Source organism: Gallinula chloropus (genome assembly GCF_964237585.1).
Source record: "Gallinula chloropus genome assembly, chromosome: 2".
Lineage (NCBI taxonomy): Eukaryota > Metazoa > Chordata > Aves > Gruiformes > Rallidae > Gallinula > Gallinula chloropus.
In genome coordinates this window covers 77,637,042-77,664,938 of record NC_140086.1, presented here as the reverse complement: position 1 = coordinate 77,664,938, position 27,897 = coordinate 77,637,042, and the positions used below count along the sequence as shown (strand labels likewise).

Genomic DNA, 27,897 nt, shown 5'->3' with positions numbered 1-27,897 from the left:
AAGCAATCCCCAATTCTAATGGCTTCATAAGAAAAAAACATCTGTCCCACATGTGTTCTGTAAAATCAGAGGCCAGGGCCAGCAGAACCGATCTAGGCAGAACTCACTTTGCTTCCTCACTCCTTAATTACTGTAAGTGGTTCCCTATTCCTTAACTAAAACACGTAACATAGTTTAGAGATGCTGAAAGACATAACTCACGATCAGTCTTCACAAATGAGCTCGTCTTACATTTTAAAATTTTTTCCCCTTTTTTTTAAAGCAAGGACATCATTAATGCTTTTGATGTTCTTTTGACTATCTGTGTGAAGGAAGGGATGCAGTGGAACTGAGCATCAGCAATTCATTTACTTTTGTACCACTTTGCCTTCGTGACACTCTGGGATGCTCTGCCACTCACCTTGTGCTCTCCTTCCTCTGCCCTCCACAGCAAGGAAAGTTCATTGTATCTACCAAAACCTAAGTGTATTGAAGTCAGTTTCCTTGTGCTGTAGAACACAGAAGAACTTGAAAGCCATTGTAATTTCCTCAATTCTTACCCTTTTCCTAGGCATCACAAGCCCTAAGTCATCATGATCAGAGCTGGTGCTCACCCTCGCATTCTCTAGCGCTTGACAATCAAGCACAAAATCAGTTCTCCTCCTGCTCACCTCACACTTTATTCCTTTTAGCCATACCACAAGTGTCGCTGATGAAGCATTAAGTTATAATAACAGCTTAAAGTAGCAGTTGTTTTTTAATGGCAGTTGTTCATGCATAGATATTTAAAGGCAGTTACCTTTAAGTGTAAGGCATTCTTTGCCATATGTTTTCTATGAAAAACACCTTTTTTTTCCTGTCCCCATTAGAATCATTTAATGGACTTGTTTATTTTCAACAGAGAAGGGAAGAAACCATTTCATAAGGGTTTTTCCACACAGTTTAAAGTTACTGGTCTTTTCAACACAAAAAAATAACCATTTTGAGGAAAAAATGGAAATGCCTATACCAGATTGCTTTGACAAGCTAAAAGAATTAAAAAGTGAAAGGGGAAAAAAATAGTATTGCACTTGTTTTTCCTTAAAGGTCATCTTAGATGTTGGGTCTAAGTGAAAAAAGTAAAATGTTCAGAGATAAAAAGATGTTTGGAGTTGATTGTTCTTTTCTTCCATAATGTGGTAGGTTTTTTTTCCAGCACCTTAACATTAGCAGGGTAACAAATGCAAACTTTACTGAAATGTTTACTCTAGAGTTAAACGCTGCGTTCAGTGATATGCAGTGGGAAAAAATAAATCCATTTTTGTGATCTAGCAAGTGCCCCAGCCTCACCTCGGGAAATGATCAGCCTAAAAGAAAGAAAAACAGACTATGAATCAACTGGAACAAACGCCACCTACCATGGAAGCAAGGGAGAACACACTTCTAGGAAAGACACCATGACAGGTGAGACTGTGCTTACTTGGCACACGTAGAAAACAGCTGTGATAAAGCACTGACTTTATGGGTTTGGCTGGGTTTACTTTACTACAGAGAAGAGTCAGCCTGCTTTGCTCAATTCCAAAGGTTTAGCTACCAAATATTCTATCATCATAAATACAATGCTGTGTGAAAATGATTTATGAAGACCCTGTTTCTTCACAGAAGAAAGGCTCTAAACACAATTTTACGTTCCAAGTTTGTTTCCATTTCAGAAGGGAGTTGGTAGTTCACTTTGAATTAACTCGTGGTGTTTTGGCAAGCATGAGAGTGGTTGATCGTGAGCAGTGACCCCTACATCTGCCTTGTGCAGGGAAGCACTTTCCGTGACCACTTGGCTTATTTTGCACGTCAGTCATTGCCAGCGATTTCAGTAGCGGCTTGCAGAGGCTGTCCCTGTTACATTCTCAGCTCTGCAGATTTAAATGCAAAATCTTCCTTGTGTATGTTATACAGCATCTATTGCAAGTTTCAGGGAAGGGCTCCTTTCCCTAGTGAGCTCGTTAACCTGTTAACTTTTCAATAATATAATTATAAAATCTCGAGTGCTTTGCCTTGTACTGCACCTCTTCGTTAACTCTCTTGCAAAACACATGTTGGTCATCATCATTACATGGGTTTATATAACATCTGTTGAATGTTTTCTTCCATTTATACACTGCTGAGCATCCTGACGTCCTCTCCTCCAAATGATACATCGGGGCAAGTGAAAAAATCACAGTGAGGAGTCACTCTGTGCTCTCTGAATGCCAGTTACCTTTTCCCATGCCCTGTGTAGAGGTCTTGCTCAGAGGCTGCCAGAACGGATTGTCTTTGTGTGCCTCAGCTCACTTGGGGACACCAGGAACATGCTGACTCAGTGTCAAGCCATCCATACTAGCATATTCAGGATACGGTGATACTCCTCCTACACCTACTGTCCTTTAAGCCATTGTGTAGTAACACCCAGCCTCTGACTTTGTGTGGAAGCACAATGCGGAAAACTAATTAGGATGGAAGTGAAAATCTGCAGAAGAGGAGTGGCAGTGAAGAGCACTGGAAGCCACACGAGTGAGAAGTGTTCGGAACGGCATCTGCGGCCTACTGCGTGAGATTGCTGCGGGTTCAGTCCAGGTACTGCTTTAATGTATCTGTAATATTTTGGCTGTTTCGTAGTCACTGCACAAGGTGGTTCTCTGAAACGCTTCAGTGGTCCCTCCGTGGGTCATTCTGAAGGACAGGACTGTGATTTATTTTCAGCACTTTGTCAGAATTCATGGAGAGGGAGTCTCATGAGTAAGAACAGCGGGGTGAAAAGACAGAAACTGCTGTAGTTGTATCTGCAAATTTAGACCACCAGATCATATCACAATGTTCACCAAAAAAGGTTTTCCTTGCAAGTAGTTGCATAGTTTTCCTTGTCTCTCTCCACACTTGTAAAAAATCGGGTGGGTTTTCCCACCAACCTACCCTCTTCCATTTTGTCCCTTGGTGTAGTGTTTTTTCTTCTCTCTTTCCTTCTTTCCATGTTTCCTTTCTCTTTCAATATAATTTTCAGTGCGTGAGATTTTTACTTCCCCAGCAACCTTTACTCAACTTTAATTTTTGCATCCTTTTCCTTTCAAATCTGCTTGTATTTTGTCTGTTCGTGATCTTTTGGGTGGGCTTTTAGTAAGGAAACTTTAAACTCTGAACATAATGCTCAGTTACCAATTATTTTTCCAGCTACTGATCTCAGTGAGAAAAATCAAAACCAAAATCAAATTGAAAAATTGTAACAATGTTTCACAGTCTTACAGGGAAAGAAAGCTGGAAAAGGACTTTTTACCAGGGCAGGCAGTTATAGAACAATGGGTAATGGGTTTAAACTGAAGGACGGCAGATTTAGGTTAGATACTAGGAAGAAATTCTTCCCTGTGAGGGCGGTGAGGCCCTGGCACAGGTTGCCCAGAGAAGCTGTGGCTGCCCCTTCCCTGGCAGTGTCCAAGGCCAGGTTGGATGGGGCTTTGGGCAACCTGAGCTGGGGGGGGTGTCCCTGCCCATGGCAGGGGGTTTAGAACTGGATGATCTTTGAGGTCCCTTCCAACCCAAACCAGACTGTAATTCTGTCACCACTGAACAAATGAGTATGGAATTAACAAATCACTTTCTCTCTCTTTCAGATCACCAGATCTCTGGATCATTTGGTCTAAACTCAAATTAAGGATCAAAGAAAATGACAGGAGGAGGCTTGCTTATCAACATTCACCATGACACTTGTGTAATATATTTGTAGCTCATTAAATAATAAATCTTTCATTAAAGAACAATATAATATCAGTATTGGTGATTTTAATTGTGAGACAGTTTGGCTTTACTTGGATGGTCTAATACAAGTTCATGCAGTGAGCTCCCTGCAATGCCTGTATTTCATTTGCTGCATCAGACAGTGCATTGCAACTAATGCATTCACACAACTGCCAGGACTGAGATAAATGTTTTTCCAGCTTCCACCTGGCGTGTACACATTTTGAGCTGCTCTTGGTTTTTTGTGTCAAGCTGATGTATTACACAAAGCTCTCTTTGACTTACGGATTTACACAGAATGTAAAGCCACAGCTGTAGTCCTAATTTATCCATGACTGTATCCATGCTCTTCTCCAAAGCTCTTCTCAGTTTATAGTTCAAAAATTTTATGACCTCTTGGCTGGGAGTGAAATGAAGGGGTTTTGATGGATTTTCGAAGTAGAAATGTTGGCGACTTGCCATTGTGGGGAGTTGTCAGGAAACCTCTGGGAAAAATGGAGAATCTGTGAAGTAAACAGTTCGGCTGAAGATGATAACTTATATTGATTTCATAAGGACAGCTAAAAAATAGAGGAACAATATCAAAGTTCTCATTGCCCTCTTCCCTTCACAGGTTTATGATGCCTTGTATATTTACTATCCATCTTCTCTTCTGTGTAGAAAATAATAACCAATAATAAAATGTTATCACCTGAAGTATATTTTTAAGGCAAAAACTATTATATTCCTTTAAAAAACCCAGAGGAACTATAAGTGCATGTTATAACGTTATTTATGCCGTGGTGTTTTCCTTCAGAACAGGGAAGATATGATTGCTGCATACTGCCATGGGACTCCCACTCTAAAGTTTCTTTTACTTTGTTAGCTCCCTCACTGAGCTAATACCTACCCCACCACCTGCACCCTGTATCTTCTCTTCCACCAGCAGAAACCCCTTCAGACTAATTTGGGCTGTCAGAAACCAATCTTCCACACTTTTGCCATTTAAACTTACTTGGAAGTCCCTCCACATTCAGAACACAACCGACCACCACATCTGTTACAATAGCTACAGATACACAGGCTACTTGAACTTATTGTTACTTTAAGAAACCATAATGCACTGATATCTTCTCTTATGCCCTTACCTCATCATTCACCGTGCAGGAAGGTGGCAGTGGTAGTGACAGGTAATGATCTCTGTTAGCTGAGATTTGTGAGGCACAGAAGTGCTTTCCCATACTGTTGTGAACTAAATTTTAGAAAATGAAGACCTGCTGCTTATGGCAGATAAAGCAGGTGATGCGATAGCAGATGAGGATGACTACCTGTCCAGCTGAGCTCTCCTTGCTTATAACAGTCTGTGTTTGTGAGGGCAAAAGGCTAGCACCTTGTTATTTCAATGTGTCTGTGTGTTGAGAATAAGTACTTAGAAAAACTGAAAGCTGAATGTTAAATGATGAATCAAGTACCTGGGATATATGGGGCCAGCTTTGGTCAGTGATACCTTTGTCACATAAACCATTGAGTGAAACAAATTTCAAAGCTGTTGTCAGCTTTGCAGAAAACTGCTGGGGGGAACTATATCATTTTATTTATTTATTTTAAACCAAGATCACCTTGATAACTGAACGGGGGAAAAAAGATGGTATTTTTCTGTAGTGTTCTTCATGCAGTGCAACCACAAAGTACATCATGTTGATGATAGCACTCATTTTAGAACCTTCATGATTTAATCTAGTAAAATGTACCTCTCGGTACTATCTTCTGCTGCTGTTTAGGTAGTGCATAAAATGCAGACATGCCCACGCACACTCGTCACTCCTCAAATCATTTCATCTGCAGCTACAATTCTCACATCTCTATAATGAAGTGTGGCTGCTGGAAACCCTCCATCTCCTGTTTTTTGTACCCCTTTCTCTTCTTTTGCCGTATTTTTAAAAAATCAAGACGTTTCATTAACCTCTCCGATAATGTTATTATGATGGTACTTGTACAATATTAACAGCAAAAAAAAAGAATAAATCAGATACTAACCACACAGTATCTGTCCATTCATCTAGCTCATTCTCTCCCTTCTTTCTTTTATATTTGCCCTCTGCTTTTGGACAGCAAGAGTCAACTGCTCACTGAAGCATGGCAGAGCAGGAATGGAGTTCCCAGGGATGCCGCCTGCGTGTTCAGAAGCAGGTACTGGAGCGGGGCTGCATGCACTGCTAGCAGCTACATTGCTTGACTTCCATTTCCTCCAGAGACAGAGCTATCTCAGCCTCCCGGCTAGACTAAGCCAAGATTTCTTGTTCTTGAACTCTTGGCATTCATTTCTGAACATCAGATGTGTCATTGTGTTTCTTTTTATTACATTAAGAGAAAAAATACTACTTTTTCTTTTCTTTTCTTTTTTTTTTTGGCATTTTAACCTTGTGAGTTTGTATCCACATCCCTGCAGCGAAAGCGGCGATGCAGACCTTGCAGCTATTTCCATCAGCTGAATTTACCCATTTTTCCGTCGCAGAATATGTGATCTGGGAGACTGTAAGTCTCCAACCTGGCATGTGACAATTCTGAGCACGTCAGTGCAAATTTCACAGTAGCGCATTGGACAGCTGTGCACCAGCTCTGGGCTCTTTCTGGGGTTTTAATAGTCATGGCTGTTAGTGGCACCTATGTGCAGTGTGCCGTTCTATATGCCTGTAAAAAGATGGATAGGTTGTGAGCCTCCTTAAGGTCTCTCTGCTTGTCTGCAGGAACACTGTATAAATTATCTGGTTGTTTTTCATCTGATTCTTCATAAACCCCTCCGATGTTGCACCTTACACCAACCTTTATTCTTGACATCAAACCACCATGAACGGTACCGTCCTGTCTGGGCCGAGTATGTTCAGTCATGCCCAACTGAAAACTTGCACATGTAAAACTTTAGCCCAGCTCATCTTGTCATTTCTCTACATGAAAACAAAATGGTTACAAGAAGTTCTGCCTCTGTTTATGAGAGTCCAATGCACAGTATGTCACTTTGACTTCTTTTGAAGAAGTAGCACCTCACAAAACGCATAGCTGAAACACTAACTCTCAGTATCTTTTGATCTTGAGGAGAGGAATCTCTGTGAACCCAGCTTCTTTTAGCACTGTGTGGGACAAGCAAAAAACTCAGAAAAAAGAGCATAAAGAAAGGTGGTATCGAGAAAAGATCTGGCAGCCATACTGCTGAGAATCAGCTAATCATGACAGACACTGCAAATAGTAATGCTGATGCAGATTCTTCTAATACCAGAGACTGTCATTGGGAGAGAGTTTTTCAAACACTAAAGCACAGGATGCTGCTGGAATATAAAAAAACACTGAAGTAACAGTCAAGTTGCATGCATCACTCAATTTAGGTGACAAAAAGCAGCCTGAACAGAGAGAAACTGCAGATCGACCCTTTGGCATGAACACCTATGACCAAAGGCAAACTACTGAAGCAATCATTTCCATCTGTTAACAGAATTTGTATTCTTTCCACCTTCAAAGCAAGCATCCTGCTGTAGTCCTTGGAGACCTCCAGAGCTCTTCATTTCCTACTGTCTTAATAACTGCTTCCAACTCTTCAAGAAACAAGATGTTTTTCAACCCTATTAGTTAATGGTTATGAAGTGAAAAATCTTCTTCCAGGTGCTAGGGCTCATCACCCCACAATATAAGCCCTGTCTTTATGCTCTTTCAAGAACAGGCTAGAGATCTTCAAGAACACCTACTAAGATCTGTAAAGAAGGATCATGGAGCGGTGCACCAAACCCTGACAAACTTCTAACCCCAGTGTGAAACCCATGGCAGATGGGAAAATCTGAATTGGCATGTTGAAATCAACTTTGACTGAAGACCATACTGTTCCTTTTTCCAGAGAGGCTGTGGTGGTGGCTGTAGAGATAGAGGCAGGTGCAAATGCTGGGATCCACGGTAGGAGGTTACCAAAGGAAGAAAGAGTGGTTACTTCTTCAGTAACTGTGGTTCTTCTTGGTGATGTGAATAGCATGGATCCCATACCGAGCGTTCAGCGCTGATGCTCAGTCTTCACCCTCAAAGTTTTTGAGTTATGAAGGTATTAAAAGCAACTTTTGGTGCCTCCAGGTTTTGTACCATTGCACAGAGACCCTAGAAGAATCGCATGAGCAACATGTTTCAACTCCACTGATGAGTCTGATTCACAACCACTCAACTTTTACTTTCAGGCACATGCTTTTATAATGAGAATCTTTGAGACAGCGTTGAATCATTTGTTATACTGTCTGGAAAGTTAATAATGCATGCCCAGTAAGAACCAGTGTGCAGCAGCCACACAAAACATTGCCCTCATACTCTTTCAAATATGACAAATAAATACAATTTTTCTAGCCCTACCAGGAAACTGAGCTTCAGCCACACATCCAAACCAAAGGGATCAGTGATGTCAGCCTTGTGGGGAATATCCTAAGCCTTTTATGTGTTGGGGAGGATGGGAGGCACGGTGGGAAATAAACTTTTGTAAAACTGTATGATGTAATCCTTGTCTTTAGATTTACTTGTGATTTCAAACTCATAGCTCAGTTTTGTCCATGAATTTTAGAGAAAAAAGTGACAGTAGTTCATGGATTTGAGATGATTTTGGCCAGACCTCTTCAGTATAGCTGCATATTGTTTCTTTGCATAACTCATTTTCCAGTTGCGTTTAATCACTTCTCCCATGAATAATTTCACTTTTCAGCAAAAGCACTCTGGGGAAAAATAATCCAGGATTTGGTGTAACAACATCCAACTGAAGCAAAAGGAAGGAAATTTTTCTTAATACCTACAACTGTTACCTGTTTAGAGTATGTGATGTAACATAACCATTCATAACCTGAAATATACTACTGAATGCTAACTGTATATGAATATTTATATATATATGTATATGTGAAACACACAAGGTTGGTACAAATGTGACGTAGTGCCTGTTACCATTAAGCATATACCATGTACATGCATGTGTATCGAAACAAAGACAATGACTGTTTAGTGGGAAGAAGATAAAAGGGAAGCAGATGCTTTTAAAGATTTTTGTGGTTGGGAAACAGGTGCTGTATCGTGTATTTAATGAAGCCTTCAGAATTCATTTTGATGCCAAAGAGATACTGTTGGTAAACTTTCTTTTTCCTTCCTTTTTTCTCTCTCCAGCTCAGAACACTGGAATCTCAACATTGTACAGGAATTCGTACGGTGCACCTGCTGAAGATATCAAACATAACCAGGTAAGTAGGGAGACTGAAGTCTTACTGTTCTGGATGGCACTATAACATCTTGTATGGAAAGTAAATAAAATGCCACAAAGATTGATAAATCTGGATTGGAGGGACATCTGCTAGTGCAGTTCCACTGCCTTCAAACAAGCTATGTTCTTTATGCTAATGAGTAATTTCAACCCAAGTTTCAAATAACATCCAACAGGTTACGACAGAATATGCACAGAAATTATCTGCAGTGTTTAAGCCTGTTACTGAATGAAATCCAGAGGGGTTTGGGGGTGGCACGGACTGCAAAAGCCAAGCTAGTCATTGGTATCTCATGATGACCTTTGCCAATGAATTGGTTTAAGCCCGGTCACATCGTGTTACTTGAGTATAGCCAGTTTAAAATCCAACACACTACTGACACTGTAGCAAAAGCCCTCAGATTTGCTGTTTAGTCACCCACATGATCAAGCATGGTTGCAACATGTCTTTTTGTTTGGCTGGTTTTTAATGTGTGCATCAGGGCATGGGCAAAAGAAAATCTAGCATTTCATTGGCAAGGACGCTTTCCCATGTGTCACATCCAGTTTTCCCACTTTCCCATCCAAACCATTAGGTCTATAACTTTGGGACTCTTTTAAAACTGTCCTGTGGCTGAAAACCAGAAAGCAAGCAGAAAATGTGCCTGGATAAGGTGGGCATTACAAAAGAGTAATTGGCAGCAGGGGTGCCAAGCTAATGCACTCCAAAAGCTGCAGTATTGACCTGTGTGGCATTCGAATAGCAGGTATGTCCAGCATAGTGTTTGCTCAGATCCCTGGGAAACAGACATTGTTTGCACCCATAGCCTTTTCTTAGAATCACAGGCTGGTTTAGGTTGGAAGGGAGCTTAAAGACCAATCTGTTCCAACCCCCTGCCATGGTCAGGGACACCCTCCACTAGACCAGGTTGCCCAAAGCCACATCCAGCCTGGCCTTGAACACTGCCAGGGAGGGGGCAGCCACAGCTTCTCTGGACAGCCTGTGCCAGGGCCTCACCGTCCTCACAGGGAAGAATTTCTTTCCAATACGTAATGTAACCCCGCCCCCTTTCAGATTGATGTCTTTACCCCTTGTCCTATCCCTACAAGCCCTTACAGTTTCATACATGCCCCTTTTGTTTCCTCATCATAAGTAATGCTATTCTATATATAATTATCATAACTTCTGTATGTAAAACACCAAAGCTACAGCATTTTTCAGCTAGAGAAAGGAGAGGGAAAAAACTTAAGGAAAGCACTGACAATCATTAGGAGTATTGGACAGGTAAAAATTTTTACTAGATTACCTGAAATTTAAGTTTAAGAGAGTGGTATTTAGCTTTTAGCCTACAAAAAAGATCAGAGAGTTACTGATATTCCGTGCCCTCGTTTCTCTTTATTGGTTTTGCTTTTTAAGCAGACAGTATTTCCTGTGGTGTGCCTTCTTTGTGTGAGCCAGTTCGGCACATGAAGGTGTTCTGCTTTTAATGCATTTAAAGAGATGAAGCCCTTCCAATTAATGCAGTATTTAGAGTAAATAAGAGCATTGTAACAGCAGGTGTACTCTTAAGTGCAGTCATGAATCAACTAATTTGATTTTTGGGGTGAGAGTTGGAGTGAAAGCAAAACAAACAAACAAAAAAACACCAAAAACCAAACCAAATTTTCCACCTTTTCCCACTCACTGTCAGTGAAATGTCAGGTTTATGATTGACATATCAAAGTAGTGTTCTTAGCTAGAAAATACATTGAAATACTACTTTAGTCACCTATTTTCTACTCAAAAATTGTCTGTCTCTAGCTTTTTGGCATATAAACAGGTTGCTTATTATCAATTTTTTCTCCTGTGTCCACAACTAAACACCCATATTTCAATATAGGAAGTGAAATGAGGTGCTCAAGGTCCTCTACACCTTGACAGTAGTCCTAGAAACAGAAGCTAGAGTAGTTGTGCACCTTTGTGCTGTTCTAATACTGGGCCATGTATTGTAAGGTCACTTGTAGGATTGTTGAAGGACACAGGCTGCAGGGTCCTGTGCAGACCTGCTATGAAAGAGTGTCACAGTTTGGGATATAGCACTGCAACTGTTCCTTTCTTCTTGAGGGAACGTTGCTAACTCTTCCAGAGCCAGCAGGATCTGGAAGGTCTTCTGACACCAGCATCTGAGCGTCAGTATTCCCAGTTGTGACTGTTTGAGGATTGAATGGATACAGGTACAAAGTCTGCCCCAACTCACAGAGGTGGCATAGAGTGGAAGGTAGAGTTCCACTAGAGTTACTTAATGTATGTTTATAAATTTCAGATTTTAATTAAGTCTCAGCCATAAAAACAGACTTGCTAGGGCTGCCTACAAAAAAACTTTATGGCAAACAGAGGTTACAGGACCACCTGAGATTTTTTTACTGCATATCATAAGTGTTTCAGCCTCAAAGTAACTTCCCAGAGTGCAGCATCAACACAAGATTGTCAGCATGAAGTGAGGAGATGGAAAGAAGGTGGTTCAGCTCGACAGCAGCAGAAGAACACATTTCAGGGCACTTGACTTGAAATTTTCTCATGTCAGTGCCCTAAAAGTTATGAATGGTTCTTAAAGATGTGGTGTCACTCCAAATCTCACCTGTGGCAAAGGCAGCTGGGAAATGTTAAGTGTCTTTGGAACGTGTATCACTTCCATTCAGGTGCCTCAATGCTGAGTTTTGGCCACTGTTGTTTGTATTAGATAGCTGCAAAACACCCATGCAACACTACAGGCTTGGGAGAGGTTGGCTGGAGAGCTGTCAGGAAGAGAAGGACCTGGGGGTGTTGGTTGACTGCAGGCTGAATATGAGCCAGCAGTGTGCCCGGGCAGCCAAGAAGGCCAATGGCATCTTGGCTTGTATCAAAACCAGTGTGGCCAGTAGGTCTAGGGAGGTAATTGTGCCCCTGTACTCGGCATTGGTGAGGCCGCACATTGAGTACTGTGTGCAGTTCTGGGCTCCCCACCATAAGAAGGACATTGAGGTCCTTGAGCAAGTGCAGAGAAGGGCAACCAGGCTGGTGAAGGGGCTGGAGGGCAAATCATATGAGGACCGGCTGAGGGAGCTGGGGCTGTTTAGCCTGGAGAAGAGGAGGCTGAGGGGAGACCTTATCACCACCTACAACTACCTGAAGGGAGGTTGTAGAGAGGTGGGTGATGGTCTCTTCAGCCAGGTGACAGAAGATAGAAAAGGGGAAATGGCACAAAGCTGTGCCAGGGCAGGTTTAGATTGGATATTAGAAAAACTTTTTTACTGAAAGAGTTGTCAGGGCCTGGAACAGGCTGCCCAGGGAGGGGGTTGAGTCACCTTCCCTGGGTGTGTTCAAAAAAAGGGTAGATGAGGTACTTAGGGATATGGTTTAGCATAGGATGGGAATGGTTGGGCTCGATGATCTTCAAAGGTCTCTTCCAACCTTGTGATTCTGTGATTCTGTGAAAGTTATACCCAGTCGATAGGTACAGAAGTAACTGGAGGCCACGCTCTGCTGATCCAGATTTAAATTCTTTTATAAGTAAACTAGCATCTGTTAGCAACAGTAACAATAAATAATAGATGTATTTAGTAAAAATATTAAATAAAGAAATGCAACGACAAGGCAAAGCTGTGGAATTATTTCACTACCAAGCAATGGCTTGAGCAGATGTTAAGATTACAGAGTGGTAAACACAGATAGACTTGCTCCTTCTTCCCTCTCGCTGCCCACATGAAGCTCTATCTAACAAGCTGTGGGTGTTGCTGTCTTTCAGGTTTCAACACAGCCAGTTCCACAGGAGCCCAGCAGAAAAGATTACGAACCATATCAGCCGTTTCAGAATTCAACAAGAAACTATGATGAGTCCTTCTTTGAGGACCAAGTGCATCATCGTCCACCTGCAAGCGAATACAACATGCACCTGGGACTAAAGTCAACTGGCAACTACGTCGACTTCTATTCAGCTGCTCGTCCCTATAGTGAACTTAACTATGAAACAAGCCACTATCCAGCCTCTCCCGACTCCTGGGTGTGAGACTTGGGCAGATACAAAAGCTCCAGGAACTGTGCATGTGCATGCATACCACAAGACATTTTTTTTCCTGCAAATTTAGTTTGTTAAAGCCTGTTCCATAGGAAGGCCCAGATAACCAGTATGGAAAAAAACTAAGAGATTTTTTTTAGAAGGCTAAAAGATGCGAAAGCTGAGCCTGGGAGTAATTAGAAAGAAATATATATACACATATATATTTTACAGTGTGGGGCAACTTTAGTGTTGTCCCGTAGAGTCTAAAGTTTGGTGCTGTATATTGAATGTGGCTGAAGGAAGGAGGGAGAACACGACAGTGGATGTGGGTCAAGAGTTAAGCACAAGTAACCGAGCAGCGTACATACTTTATGGGGAACAGCTTCTCACACTTTGTTTAATATCCTCATTCATTGTGAATCTAGGCTTCAAGTTGCATTTGGGGTTTCCTCTGTACAGCAAGATGTTTCTTGCCTTTTGTTAATGCATTGTTGTAAAGTATTTGATGTACATTACAGATAAAAAAAAAAAAACAAGTGCATTGTGTATATTACACCAATGCCACAGTGTTTCTTCATCTATGGTTCTAAATATTGCTTCAATTTCAAATTTTGAAAGATGTATGAATTTCCAGTTTTTTGTTTTCTTTTCCCCGGTGCGTTTTAACAAAAAAAAAAATCAAAAAAAAATCAAAAAAACAAAAAAGGAATATTTAGCAGTATTGTTCGTTCTGATATGTGAATTTGTTTGTGGCAACTAAAAAAAAAAAAAGGCATTCAGCAGTTTCTGACAATTAACATTCATCATTCCACACTCCTTGTCAACAAAGTGCTTTTTCACTGCCTAAAATTTTAGATGTAGATATTTGAAATAGATTTTTTTTCATTTATACCAGTTTTCTTTATGATGATACAGTGTTAAAAGAAAATAAATTACAATTGATCTGTCATCCATATTTGCTAAGAATGTCTATTTCCAAGAACCTACCATACAAATACACATTCTTACTTGTGTGTGTCCACGTATGCATAGTAGTCTGTGTGCGTGTGCGTGTATGTGTTTGAGCGTGTGCATCCGTGTGGCGTAAGACTTCTTTTCATCCAGTGTTTTTCCTTGTTCAAGCTTCAATTTTTTGGTTTGATTTTCAGTTTTTTTAAACAGTGGAAACTCCAGTATGTGCTTTCTCTTACTCACGTTCTTACCCATCGATAGCAATTCAAAGCCGTCAGGCCTCATACTCACAACGGAAGGGGTTTTCGGGGTTGGTTCTTTTTTTCGCTGACTCCTTCACCCTTAGGTGCCATTTCCTTTAAAATAGCGTCTCTTGATCTTCTCTTGAGGAAACATCATTACTCTCCAGCCACCAACCAGCAACTGCTCAAGGAAGGCAGAGTTTGATCTCGCCATCTCCCCGAGGGAACGGAAAACAAAAGACCAGACAGACTTAAGTCTGGAGCCTCCGAACTCCTGGGGTTATGGAAGGGTCCAACTCCTGAACCATTAGGACAATCATTTCTTTTAACCCATACCAAAAAGAAAACCCAGCACGCAAAACACATTCCTCAAATAAGATACTGACCATTTCCGTGCATTTAAAGTAAAACTCTGGAAAAAAAAAATAACGTAAGGGACTGAGATTTGTTTTATTATTATTATTATTTTTATTTTTTTTTTTTAATTAGAGAATCGAAAAGGAAGCTAGGCTGTGAGACCAGAAAAGCTGGCATATTCATCTTAGCTCTTGGAATTCTGGAAGTGAAGTAAAGAATCTAGCATTCCTTGATTTCTTTGATCCAGGCAACCCGTCGCAGTTTCCACAGCGCAAGACCCGCCACAAGTAGCGTAGTTGTAAATTGCTCAAATTACACTTAAGGAATTTGATTTAGGTTGCGAACATTTCTGTGGTTAGTCATTGTAGTCGTCTTACCATCACCCAGCACACTTCTGGCTGTGCATGGGGGGAGAAGTCTCTCGCGAGTCATCGCCTGCTCTATAGGCCGCAGCCCGAGTAGTTCACGCAGGCGGTCATTGTGACGTAGGATTGGTTTATCGGTAATCTAGGACTATAGTTTAATCTCTTTTGGCAGCTTTTCCCAGTGTACGATATGTAACCTTATCTGCTCTTTGTAGTAAACAGGGGGAAAAAAATCGCATGCAAAAAAATTTTTAACAAATTTAGGAAAAGGGTGGGTGGGAGGGGCACAGTGGGCCAGATGTATAGTGAGGTAGATAAAATATTATTCATAGTTTTGGACACAGGTTGTTTATATTTTATTTATTACATTGATTTTAATAAGATAAGTGACATTTGCAGTGCTCTTTTGAACAAAGCACGTTTTCAGTATAAAAACTTTTTTTTAAAATAAAGAATGTCACTGGCAATTTGAAGTTGTTCTTGACTGCCTGATAACCACCAGGCTGGCGCAGATCTCCAGGCGCGGGACTGCCGACAGGCCGAGGGGATCCGTCATTCTGTTTGAAGTTCTTAGGACAGGAGGTTTTTGTAAGTTGGATTTATTTCCGTTCTTCAAACTACTGAAGCGCCCACATTGCCCCCTTTCAGCTCCTCTTAGGAAATACTTGGAGTCAAGTGTTGACCATTGCTTAAGTGAGAGATTCTGGATCGATGGCGTGGCATAAAATACCTTTTGTCTATAGTTTGTGTTGTTCTGTTTCCATCCTTCTGTAGTGGCAAGTGCTCCTCCGACTGATAACGTTCACTCTTGCTGTACTGAGTTCTGAGAAGGTGTTGAATTGCCGGGCTTCTTTTCCAGGCTTGGAAATCCAACACTGCTGCCATGCTGAGCAAGATATGTATGATGCATTCTTTTTACTACTGAGGAAAGTATTATTACCTATTGCTGTTCCCTTCATTCTTGTACTAGGTCACACAAAGAAATAGAGAAGAAACAAAACTGTTCCAAAAAAAAAAAAATGTATAAAATGCAATTGATGTACTGTAAAATGTCAGATTTTTTCTTTTTTTTTCTTTTTTTTTAACAAGCTTCGTATTAGAATCTTGTTCAGCTGTGTAGAGCTATATAAATCTCACTGTTTTATTAAATGCTGTTTATGGTCTGGAAGGAATGGTTAACCTATCTCAAGATTAACAAATTTGCACTAACATGAGCAATATTGATTTGAAAAAAAATTTAATATTAATTCAATATTTAAAAGATAAACTATGATTTTAAAGGTATATTAACACTGAAAGTACATTTTGACAAATAACATATTTAAGCCCAAAATATAAATGGTTATGTCAGATAACACAAAAGAACTATAACAATATAGATTGAGAAAAAAAAAAAATGTGTTTCACTGTACATGTTGCTAACATGTACAAAGACAAACTCATATTGACATATTTTCTATTAATAAATCCTACTGTATTGTGGAGAATCGCTGGTCATAGTGCAATATGTTGAAACTCAGGGGTTGACCCCATAGACTGCTGCCTAACTTCACACAGCCAGCAAACCCTTGCCGCTTGTTTCCTTTAAACGTTAATTGGATAGCTAACTTAAAGTTCTCAAGTCATCTGCTTCCAACCCAGTCCCTCCCACCACCCACCACCACCCTCTCCATCAGGTTTGTGAGCACAACCTACTCTACAGCAGCAGCAAGCAAAGGGGGAAAAGGTATTTTTGAGAAGAGTGTCAACACCCAGTTCGCCCTGAATTCCGCTGCGAGAGCTCAGCTCACAAAGAGATAGCTTATCTACACCTGTAGAAATAAAAACCCCTAAAAAGTTCAAGGCTGGTGCCACTGGATAGGAACGTGGTCTGAAAAATATGATCTTGGCCCCAATGTTACATAGGCCACAGTCAAGAAGCGGAGAGCGAGACATTAATTTACTGCTGCATCGCTGGGAGTCCCGGCGTGCCATTGTATGTAGGGGCTGGGGGATAATTGATTCCTGGGATGGGGTTGCTTTAGCCTACAGAAGCATCTTGCCAAGGGTGCCTGTGAGACTAAAATCCAAAATGCTGAGCTTTTTTAATAGCTTGGCACAGCACAGGCTGTACGTAAGCCAGTGCGCTGCAGGGGAGGCTTTCGCCGCTCCCCCCGCCCCTCTTACTCATCCTCTCCAGCAGGCAGGAAGAGCTCCGAGTTGGATGCTATTGCTTGTATCATGGGCAGTGGTGAGAGGAGTGGGAGGAAAAACAAACAAGAGCCCTAAAAACACTCAGAGCTTGTGTATCAAGACACGCCCATAATTACAGTGTTATGGTCCCAGCAGATCTGACACACTGAAATCACCAAACTGTAGTAAGAAGCTAACGCAATGAACACTTAGTAGCAGCAGCATGATGCCTGCGAAGTTTCATGCCAGAGAAGTGGCAGTGAGCAGCAGAAGGCAACCACAGGTCACCATTGGGCACGTCCAGCTTCAGACAGAGGGAGATATTTGTCATGAGGGCAGTGACTGGAGAGGAGAGGGGCTGACAATCAAAGATTTTAAGACAGGGTTCAAGACTTTCAAGACTAGGTCAAAAAGACATTAGGCAGCTAAAATAGATGCACCTTTTAACAAACTCCTCTTTCCCTCCACCCCACCATCCTCAGTGGCAAAGTGTAGCCTTCCCAGTGGGTACACGGACACAGTGCACACAGGGGACCATCCCCTCAAGGACTCAGCTTGCAAAGGCCCCACACTGTCAGCCGAGCAGTACAGGTGTGTGGCTGAGCATACATCCATGCCCAGCACTGCCAGTGCTGGGGCTGGGCTGGCTGAGAAGCAGCTCCAGCCACTTGCATTTCAAAGCCTGGTGTTCTCCATGGAGGCCAGATGCAGGCTGGCATCTGTGAAAGGACCGTGCAGGGCCAGGTCTTCCCTGGAAGACTAGCCTGCTTTCCAGCAGTGACCCAAAGGCAGCTTCAGACATTCGGGATGAAAGCCGGAGATTGAAGATTCATCCCCAGGCATGGGGATTGAAGCCTCCAGCTGATACCTGCAGATAGGGTGCATCCTCCTCTTCCAGGCTAACTGGATAAACAAGTGAGAAAAGCCGAGACTCGGGCACCTCTTAATATGCCTGTGCTAGGACCACTGGTTCCTAACTCCTGCTCCACCCTTCTGAGGGACAAGCCCAACGGCTCCATCTAACACAGTCTTTTCCAGATCCTTCTGACCAGTGCCCCCCAGGGGGGTTTTGCATCATCTCAAATGGGTTACGTCAATGAAAAAATCATCATGCCATAATCCCCTGCGGGACCAGGAAGGCACCAGCAGGGGCACTGGTGCCAGCCAGGCACAGTACTCTAACAAGACACCATGCCAATGCATTAGTATTAAACCTAATTTCCAATCAAACCCACTTTTTCACTTTTAATGCCATTTCAAATGCTGTTTCCTTCCTGTGCAGGCATTAGTGTTGCTGCACCAGAAGAAAGCCCACACTAAACTCTTGCAAAGCCTTTAGCTCGCACCTAATTGTGAAAACAGCAGAGCTCCCTGGAAAGACTTCCCTCAGCTTCATCAAGCCATGGGTCAGGCCCAAAGTGAGAACAGGCTGATGCAACCTTCTCCAAGGATGAGCGCCTGCCAGCACACCAAAGGCTGCAACCTCCTAACAGCTAAAAGGAGAAGGAAAAAAAAAAGCGACTTAATTTCTAGTACCTGTCTGTCAAAATTTACTATGGAGCCTACAGCTCTCTGTAATTTTATTTTCACTGCTTTAAGAGAGTGACTTAGATAAAGGCGCTGGCAGTGACTGATTGTTGCAGTTAATTTCGGTAGTCAGATGAGTAGTTTCAGACACTGAAATACCTTTCTTTTCCAGACAGGCAAAACGCCACTAAATCTAGGGAAACAAAATAGCAGTGGTTGGTTTGCTGATTCACTATTTTTCACAAATTCAATTAATGTACAAATTCACATAAGTTTTTCCATTTATACATAGCCCAGTGGCTACAGGGGTTGATTGTTGCATAATTTACAGGAATGTTATATAGGCAAAAACATTGATAACTAAACACATCAAGACAGTAACTCATGCATCAAGGCTGAAGAGAAAATGGGTGGCAGAGAATCCAGACTACAATCAATTATTACCTCTGTTCAGCATCTCAGCATCACCTGATAGAGAAAAAATGAAGAGCATCTACTGTGTGAAACCTGACATCTCCCTTACCAAATGTAAGTCTCTTTCAAAAAAGACTTACACCCTTCCCCTCAAAAAAAAAAAAAAAGAAAAAGAAAAGGAAGAAAAAAAAAAAAGCCCAAACCTTTTGCACTACTACCCTGGGTTTGACTTTTTATTGGGGTGGCAGGAGAGGACAAGAATTTGTTTTATATGCTATACTTGAACAATACTGTCATTGTGTTTCTGCCCCAGGTCTGTGGCTGTGAGTAAGAGCACTGAGCATTAAGCAATAAGCAAATCAAAACATGCAAAGAGACATCCACATTAGAAAAAGATAATGTGAAAAGCACTGCTTGTGCTACCCTGCCCAGCAGCTCAGGCTCAGCCCCACGGGGAGTGGCTGGTTCTTTCGATATAAGAGCCTCCTGTGGCACAGACACCCCAGTGCTCAGACAGGAGTTAGACAAATGATCTGTTCCAAAGCTGATCAGGAAAGACCCACAGATTTTGGGGTGCCCTGGCAGCACTCGGGGCACCCTGCTGCCCATGGGATTGCTTTGCAGCAGCTTGTCCTCCTCTGGTTTGTTTCGGTTAGCTTAAGTCATCCAAAGGAACCTGCTTTGGCAGGGGTTTGGACTCAACGATCTCTGGAGGTCCCTTCCAATCCCTGAAATTCTGTGATCCCACAGTTCCTTTCTAATAGCGTAAGAGTTGTGAGAAACCACATTGGTTACCAAAGCCCAGGTAATGCTTGTGTGTCAGCAGCTCCTTCTGCTCTTGCAGGCACAGCTTGTCTGTGATGAAGAAAAAGGCAAAAACAAATCTCAGTTCACTGAGACCAATAATTTGGTGTCCTGAACAAAATTTGCAATCTGCTCAAATATGATTTTTTTTTTTTAAAGGAAGCTTTAAATCTGTCTGGTTTGCTGGCAGGTTGGAGCACGGGCAGGAGCTGACAGCCCTGAGCTAGGCTCAGTCTGGGCAGACAGGGAGAAGACGGTCTTTGAGCAGGAAGCTACAGACAGCCTGAGCTGGGGATATTCTGCTTACAGGTTACTGCACAGTCTCTGCAAGGAGGAGCGCTCCATGCCAGCGTACGGGCATCAGTAATGTCTTCTAATTTAGCAAGAAGGGAATGTAAAGTTGGAAGCCAGAAGCCAGGAGATTTAAAGACAGAATTCTTAACACAAGGGAAAGTGGGAACTACCCTCCCTACAGCTAAGGTCTGTAGTTTGGGAGGGTTTGGCTTGGTTTGTTGGGTTTTATTTTTACTTTCAATAATTAGAGTTTAGGGCAATAACATTTTTGATGCAGCTATCTGCGGGATGTGTTTTGACTAATTACAAAGAAAAATTCTATTTATTAACATTAATATATAGAATTGAAAATTAAGTTGGAGACAAGCTATTTTGCCCTCCTAAAATTTGATATATACGTGTAGGTTAAGATAATGATTTGGTTTAACAACACTGCAATGTAAGGCAAATTATATACTCTAATAGACTGTGAAATTCCAGATCTATCAGGGTAGCTGTGTATATTATCCATAGTTAATGAATGACTCTGCAAATCAGCAAAATTAAGGTTAAGCAGGTGTTAAAAGACAGGAGGATTTTGGAGCTGCTTCCTAAAGTGGCAAATGATGGCTGTCATTTGTCTTGTCTCTGCCATGCCACAGCTCAAGTGCGATGTTTGTCTGCTGTATTAACTTTGATTTAAGAAATAAAAGCAGGTTTATAAACCAGAACCGCTCCCGTCACAGCGCAGCCTGCTCTGCTGAGCTAAGGGATCCAAAAAAACGTAGGAAATTACCCATATAAACTTTTACTGTGTTTCCAATACCACGTCCAGAAATCGTGAATTATCCCAGAACGACCGGGACTCTTTCGCTCCCAGGGATTTACGCTGCACCTCGCCTTGCCGGTGGCGCCTCCAGCCTCTCGCGGGGCCATCTGTCAAGGCACCGCCGCAGCCCCGCGGTATGGCCAGCAGTATTTTCCTGAGCGCTCGGCACAGAGGTGTGTGCTTGGGAAGCAAAACAGCAGGGCTGGGTCTTGCTGCAACCAAAATCCTGATCCTTCTTCCAAGACCTTCATCCATCCCACGCAGGGATGGAGGGGTGGGAGAGCAGAAAGGGGATGTGACCGCCCTAACCTGCTATACGGAATAAATCACTGCCTGGAACTAGGAGCGTGTACAGCTGTTAAAAGATACCTTAGCTCTAGGGGTTTTTGGTGCATGGGCTCCAGTTTCATTATGTGATTTTGGCTGAAAGGCAATATAAGAAGAAATTTTTTTTACAGGAGGAGCACTTTGGGCCCATTTCAGCTTAGACAAACTCACTGGAAACATGGGGTAACTCTGGTAGCTACAATGTGACAGATGCTACTCACTCTTCAGTGCCATCTGGACAGACCTGGATTGCCTAAAAGCCTGAAAAGTACCCCACATGGAAAATTATTCTGGAGGGGAAAGGGTGCTAAGCAAGGAATGCTAAGTACTCTATGAACGTGGGATGGAGAGACAGCAAGATCGCTGGTTACTGGAGTGACCAGGGGGCTGTCCTGTAACAGGTATAAGTGGTATTTGTCATTTCCATGTGTTTGGAAGGCATTTCTGCTGAAAAAAGACAGCATGCTGAAGATCAGAGAAGGGTCTGTAACTGTAGGTGCATGGGTGGCTGGGCCAGGTAGGTGCCTGGGGTGAATAATTGCTCTAAGGTAAAGCAATAGCACCAGTCCTGGGTTGCAAAAGTTTCACTCTTAAAAAGAAAACTATCAAAACAGATTTCTTTGCTTATGACTTTTAGAAGTCAGCTGGCCCAACATGGGGCACAATTGCATGCTGAGATCGTCATTAGGTTCTCATTTTACTCCCCTACAGTAAAATATTTTAAGGCAATGGGTGCACCATGGCAAAGAGAGAAATTTAGCTAGTTGAATGCAAAAAAAGAGTTTTCAGCTTAATTTTTTCCCCATACCTCTGAAAGGTGCCGAAGACAGCATTTTGTTAGCAGCCTCCTTAAATATGCACTGCTCTCCTTACTGCCCATCATGTCCCTGCAGACTTGAGTCGTCATTGCACCTGGGTCAAAACCTAAGGTAAGATCTACTGCCAGGGAGAGCTGAAGTTAACTCAGGCTTAATGAAGTCAAACCAGTTTGATGCAATGGAAGAGATTTGCAAGGCAAAGGTACCAGGAGGGTTTAAAGTGCCCTTTGGAGAGAGCTCCCCTAAGTACTGCATGACTTCCCATGGGGCAGCAAGGAAGGCCAGCGGGCCTACAGGAGAGTAGGCAATGAATCTGTCAGGTCTTTGCTCAGCACTAGCCAGCTGTCTGCTAGGCAGGGAGTGCATTTGCCATGTGCTTTCCAAGGAGTTAAAACTTCCTTCAGCATGCCTGCTAATGCAGGCTCAAGACTTAATGAAATCAAAAGCTTTTAGGAAGGGAAGATGCAGCATGGTGCTCCTTCATGCTGGAATACAATTGGAAAAGAGTAGTCTGTAGAGCAAAAGCCGTGTTGAAGGCTAGGTCAAGCTGAGGGGAATTTCCATGAGGCAATGAAAGTATCAGCTGGAGATTTTCCTATATTCAGCATTTCTTCTTGACCTCAGTTTTCTAAAAGGAGAATGAGAGGACCTGTTGCCTATGACCTGCTGAAGCTGACTCTGTTTAGGACAGATGCTTTGAAATATAGACAGAATTTAGTCTAGACAGATGAGATCAAATACTGTTTTTCTCTTTTGTGCTCTTTATGAGGTTGTTATTGCACCCTGAAAGGATGATTAAAGGGGTTTTTATGTGTTTAATAATTTATCTACTTATTTAATTTCCTTAATGTTGATAGAGCTAAGTAGTACAATGTGGATTATATAGGTTTTTCTGGAACCAAATTATTTGTCTGCAATTTCTACGCTGAAGACTTTTATGCTTTACAGTGATAATGAAGTAATGCATAACTGGCTTTCTGTTGCTTTCAGGAAGCATCAAGGATGAATTGTGATCAATTCATAAAGTTCAATAGACACTGGAGCTCTGTTCTTTCTTAAACTGTTTTAATGATCTTCACATAAGTAAAAATGAGATCCTAAAACTGGATTTACATCAAGGGATGCCTAGAGCTCTTCATCCTGGGTAAAACTTGTTTATAGAATTCACTTGTTCATCCAATTAATTAAAGCCAATAAACATTTTGTGTTGCAGGGAGCATCTCTTGTTTTGGATTCCCCAGAGGTGATGAAAGCTGGAGGACTAAGTTCTGAGTTAGGACAAACATCCATTTGAATTGAGCTTTTGGGCTAGACGTGAGTTTTGTGAAAAGCACAGGCACAGGGACTTGTTAAAGAGAGTTTTTATAAGTTTCAGAAAGTCAATATTGCTTTTTAGTCCTGTAGGGAATCAGCAATCATTAGAAAAATCTTCCTTGCCCAAGTCTGCATTGCAAACTGTGAAGAATCTGTCCAGCAGTCCCCCAAGTCAGGCTTCAAAGCCCACAGTCCGTGATCCTCTTACAGTGATGCAACTGCAGCAAATTGTATTTGCTGGTTCTAACACCTGTTAGCGCAGGGAGACTTGTTTTGTCAATATATTCTCCAGAGAGACTCCTACAATGTGCCTGTGAGGACAGGTTGTTTTATGATGCGGCTTTGAGTCTGAACGTGCATTTGGTCCAAGGAAATCAGAACAGCAAGAAGGATTTGTGAAAACCACCATTCAGTTCCTGCGTATCATCCCTCCCACTAATTTAGCTCCCTTTTTTTTGCTAATATCCCAGACAAGAATAATTTCTTTTTCATGAGTAAATGATCTCCCTATGTATCTGTTCTAAAGGGTTAAGTAGCTTTTTCATCATGCTTGGGAACATAACTCTAACCTTGAATTTTTCATAAAAGCCTTTCCCTCTTTCAAGGGCGCGTTGACTAAATTCACCCAACTTGGTCGCGCCGATCTGCATATTAAAGAATTGTTTCTTCTTGCAGAAAAAAAACAGTGAGAGCCAAATCCATTGCTTTTGATGCCAACTGTAAGCTAGATTCATGCTAGAGAAAATAATTACAGAGACCAAAATAATATGTAACTTACTAGAGAACTAACATGGCAGTAGCTCGTCAGAGGGTTAAGAGCTTGAAGAGACAGTTCTGTTTCCAAGGCTTTTATCTTCTGACGGATGTCTGAAAAACAAAGTTGTTGTGAGAATACCTAATACCTAAATACCATGCTGTATGTGCAGAGCTGAGACAGAAGGGGATGGATTACACACATACAGAACCATATCACAAAAAAATCAAGCATCCTAAAGCCAATATTTGGTAGCCGTGTGCAGAACAAGTCTAGGGTTGGGTAAGTGCTGTGGGCCCTTCAGACAAAAAGATCAGCTTTTAGACCCAGCTTCCAGCCCCTATTGTCTCACTGTTAAAGTGCTGAAGTGGACACTATGATGTCTGTCTTATGAAGGATTTAATATGAAGCCTGACGGATGGTCATAATCAGATTGCTGTGTTTGTAAACTTGAGAGTTGAAGGTGGTGTAACAAAGCTGATTGACTGCTTCAAAAGATAGGTGGGAGACCCAAAGAGACACTTTACTGCCTGTCTATACATATGCTTTGCACACGTACTGGCTGCACTTTTCCTATTGAAAGGTGAGGAAAACAAACATGCCCATGATACATGTTATTTGCCTGTGTTTGAGGACCCAAATACATTTTTCCCTGTCAATCTGAGCTGCACTTAAACCACAGAGCCAAGGTGCAGTGAAAAACCAACCAGAAAGAAGCATTAGGACTGTTTCCACTCAGGTCTTGTCCTTTACTTCTGTATGTGGAGTATGCCTTTCACCACCTATGAAGGCTTCAGTCTTACCATCAATCTTACTCTAACTCATGCCTACATAAAGGAGTGTTGACATCATGAACATTTAGCTACCATGACATCACAAGCTTTTGCATGTCTCCTTAAGTAACAGCATGCTCTGTGGTATTTCCCTTCATATTTTCTCACTTGAGCACCTTTTGGTGCTCAGTTTTTTGTGAGAGGTAGCACATAAAAGGTTCTCCAAACCAACTTGCTTGTACTCACTACGTGAGCAAGTGCCTTTCCATTTCTGCAAAGACCATACTGGTAGCTCTTTCTTTTCTCTAGATTTCAAGAAAATACATACAGCACGCCTTCCATTGGCTCTGCTCTTTCCTACCATGAAACTGTCTAACACCTCTAAATTTTGGGTTCTTTACAGATGCTTTCAGTAATCTATGCCAAGGCCTCATATTCTGCAGCACCATTTCACTTGGATGATTTGTGCTGAGCTTAATACTTCTCCACATTTAAATACATACTCTTCATAGCTTTTACAACGTTGCTTTAGTACTTTCTCTGACTTAGGAAAGCAATCAAACATGCCTTCCATAACAAGTCACTTCAGCAAATGCATTGGCACTTCATCAAGAGACTTTCCCCACTTTCGTTTCCCTACCTGCTTTTATGACTTGCTACTTCTAAATACAGCCAACCTCATCCCAGTTGGATTTACATTATTTAATTCCTATCTTGCATTCCCTTTATGTGTTACTCTTGCAAAATAATCACTCCAAGCATTGCTAATTAATTCAGCATTCATTTCCAATATACCTTATTTACCTCTAACATAAGCAAGTGTGTTTGTATCCCTTATCATTTGTTCTCTTGCCTGGATGAGCTTGTAAATGATGATTTTTTTTCCTATGTCTTGAGTCTTCCCCTCCCTGGAGACCTGTAAAATTCACTGTTAGCTCTACTTTTAGCTGACACTGCTTCTTTGCCTTCCTTTTCTCTTGTCATATTCTCACTGTTCAAGTGATTGTCCCCCCTCTTTTCAAATCAACAGATATTTTTACTTGAGCTTTTCATAAACAAGTCTATTTTATTATCCAGTTCAGCTCCAACACTAGTATTGGGGGCGGGGGGGTGGGGGGGTGGTTTGGAGGAAATGTACAGTTTCTAGGCTGTCCCATTTACCTTAATTTACCTTAAACTGATCTGAGAGGTCATGTTAGTATCACCTGGAAAAGGGATTCCAGGCGGCAATGAATCCCTTTGCCCCAGTGACTGTAAGTAGCAAAACACTGTAACATGGATGAAGAATCAAGATAATGCAGAGCACACAGATAAAGATAATGAGCAGTTAACAAAATTTATTAAATTCCCAGAGCTTTAAAACTTTATACATCATTTTAATGGACAGAATTTTATTTTTTTCCCCCCAGATCTCATTAGCAAACACAAGTTCCCTTTGAAAGCCTGATCCCTGTTCTTTTTTCATGAAATATATCTTCTATCAATGCTGACAGCTGCACAGTGTGCTTGCAGCAAAGCCAGAGAAACCGGGCACCATATCCTGACTCACTCTGTTGTGGTTTTCCCACCCAAAATCCTCCGCTGCGTAACCCATGTTTTGTCTGGTTACTGTGCATAAAATTCAACAGGATAGTGGAGGGGTAAAATAAAAAATTGGCTTTCTGAAGAAGAGAAAAGATTAATCATCTCTGCAATGGCTCAGTGCTGCAGGAGAAAATCGTTTCGGTGGGGCGGCAGAAAGCACGCGCCCAACAGCCCCTTGCACCCAAGGAGAGGGAAACGGGATAACCTCTAATCAGAACATCTAAAGCGCTGTCGTTTCACTTGAATGTTAATTTAATTCTTTGACAAGGTTACCTTAATTAGTTGGCAGATGATAGAAAGAAACCTGACAGGTAAGCGTAACCTGACAGGTCTTGAAGCACAGCTCTCCCCTCTGCCTTTTCATTCTGCGGTAAAATTCGGGCTAGAGCATGCCTCGCCGTGAGGCAGTGTGTTGGCATGGAAGTTCCTGCACCAGCTGTTAGTTTCACTTTTCATGAGATTTTGGAGGCATACTTAGAACATTTTTAACAACGACAAAACCAACAGCAATGTGAAAGAGCTTAATTTTTAAAGTCAAGGTTGACCTTTTCCAGTTTTAGTCGGCAAATAGGAACTGACCGAGCCTTCCCAATCTGAGAATGGTTATTTCTCTCCAAAAGGGTGTGGGGGCCTGGCAATACATGAAAATGAAGTGACTTTCAGGGTCAGGGAGGAAAAAATTAAATAAGATGTGTTTAAGGTTAAAAAAAAAAACAAACCAACAAAACAAACCAAAAAAAGAGAATTGTAGAATCACAGAATCATAGGGGTTGGAAGGGACCTCAAGAGATCATCGGGTCCAAGGCCTCTGCCAAAGCAGGCTCCCTGAGAAGAATCTGTTCTATGCAAATCTGCTTTTTTTATTATTATTTAAACAATTATATAGTAGTTAATAACACAATTCATTGTATAATTAGAACAGCAGGCTTGCTCTTTTTCATCATGTCTTCTGGTGGTTACAACTATCCCTGAGAAAATGTGAATTACAGATATTCCTCCTGGGACTGCCCTCAGTGATTTGAGCTGGATCCTGCAGATATTTCTGCAGGTGAGTACTACATGGAGAGACCCACAGCTTAGCAGGACCATCTGTAGGTGTTAAGTTACACAGGGCTGTGAACTATTTCTATGATCAGTGTCCTAACTTCTGACACTGTTTATGAGGTGCAAAACATGCCTCCATAACCTGAAGGTGAACACAGCCCACTGCTTCCTTTCGTCCATCAGTTCCAGCCAAATCAATGGAATTCCTGTTTAAAACTACTTTTTTTCCCTTACGTTGACCTGGTTGTGTTCAGTGCCCGGAATCCGAATGGACATGATATTTAAAACCTCAAAAACTTCTTTATGATATTGAAGTTTCATAATGTCCTTTTGAATGGTAGCAAGCATGAGAGAAAGATGAAAGAAAGACGGAAAATCTCAGGTGG

General features: G+C 41.8%; 1 protein-coding gene across 1 annotated transcript in view; it reads left to right on the top strand.

Annotated features, from left to right (window-relative positions):
* CTNND2 (catenin delta 2) overlaps window positions 1-13,147 on the top strand; it is a gene marked incomplete at its 5' end in the record, with an annotated part of 546,420 nt that extends 533,273 nt beyond the window's left edge. The window contains 3 exons of the mRNA XM_084260131.1: window positions 1,291-1,422; window positions 8,875-8,948; window positions 12,712-13,147. Coding sequence (XP_084116257.1) covers window positions 1,291-1,422; window positions 8,875-8,948; window positions 12,712-12,972 — 467 coding nt within the window. The 3' untranslated portion in view covers window positions 12,973-13,147. The remainder of the gene's footprint in view (window positions 1-1,290; window positions 1,423-8,874; window positions 8,949-12,711) is intronic.
* Between the last annotated feature and the right edge of the window lie 14,750 nt (window positions 13,148-27,897).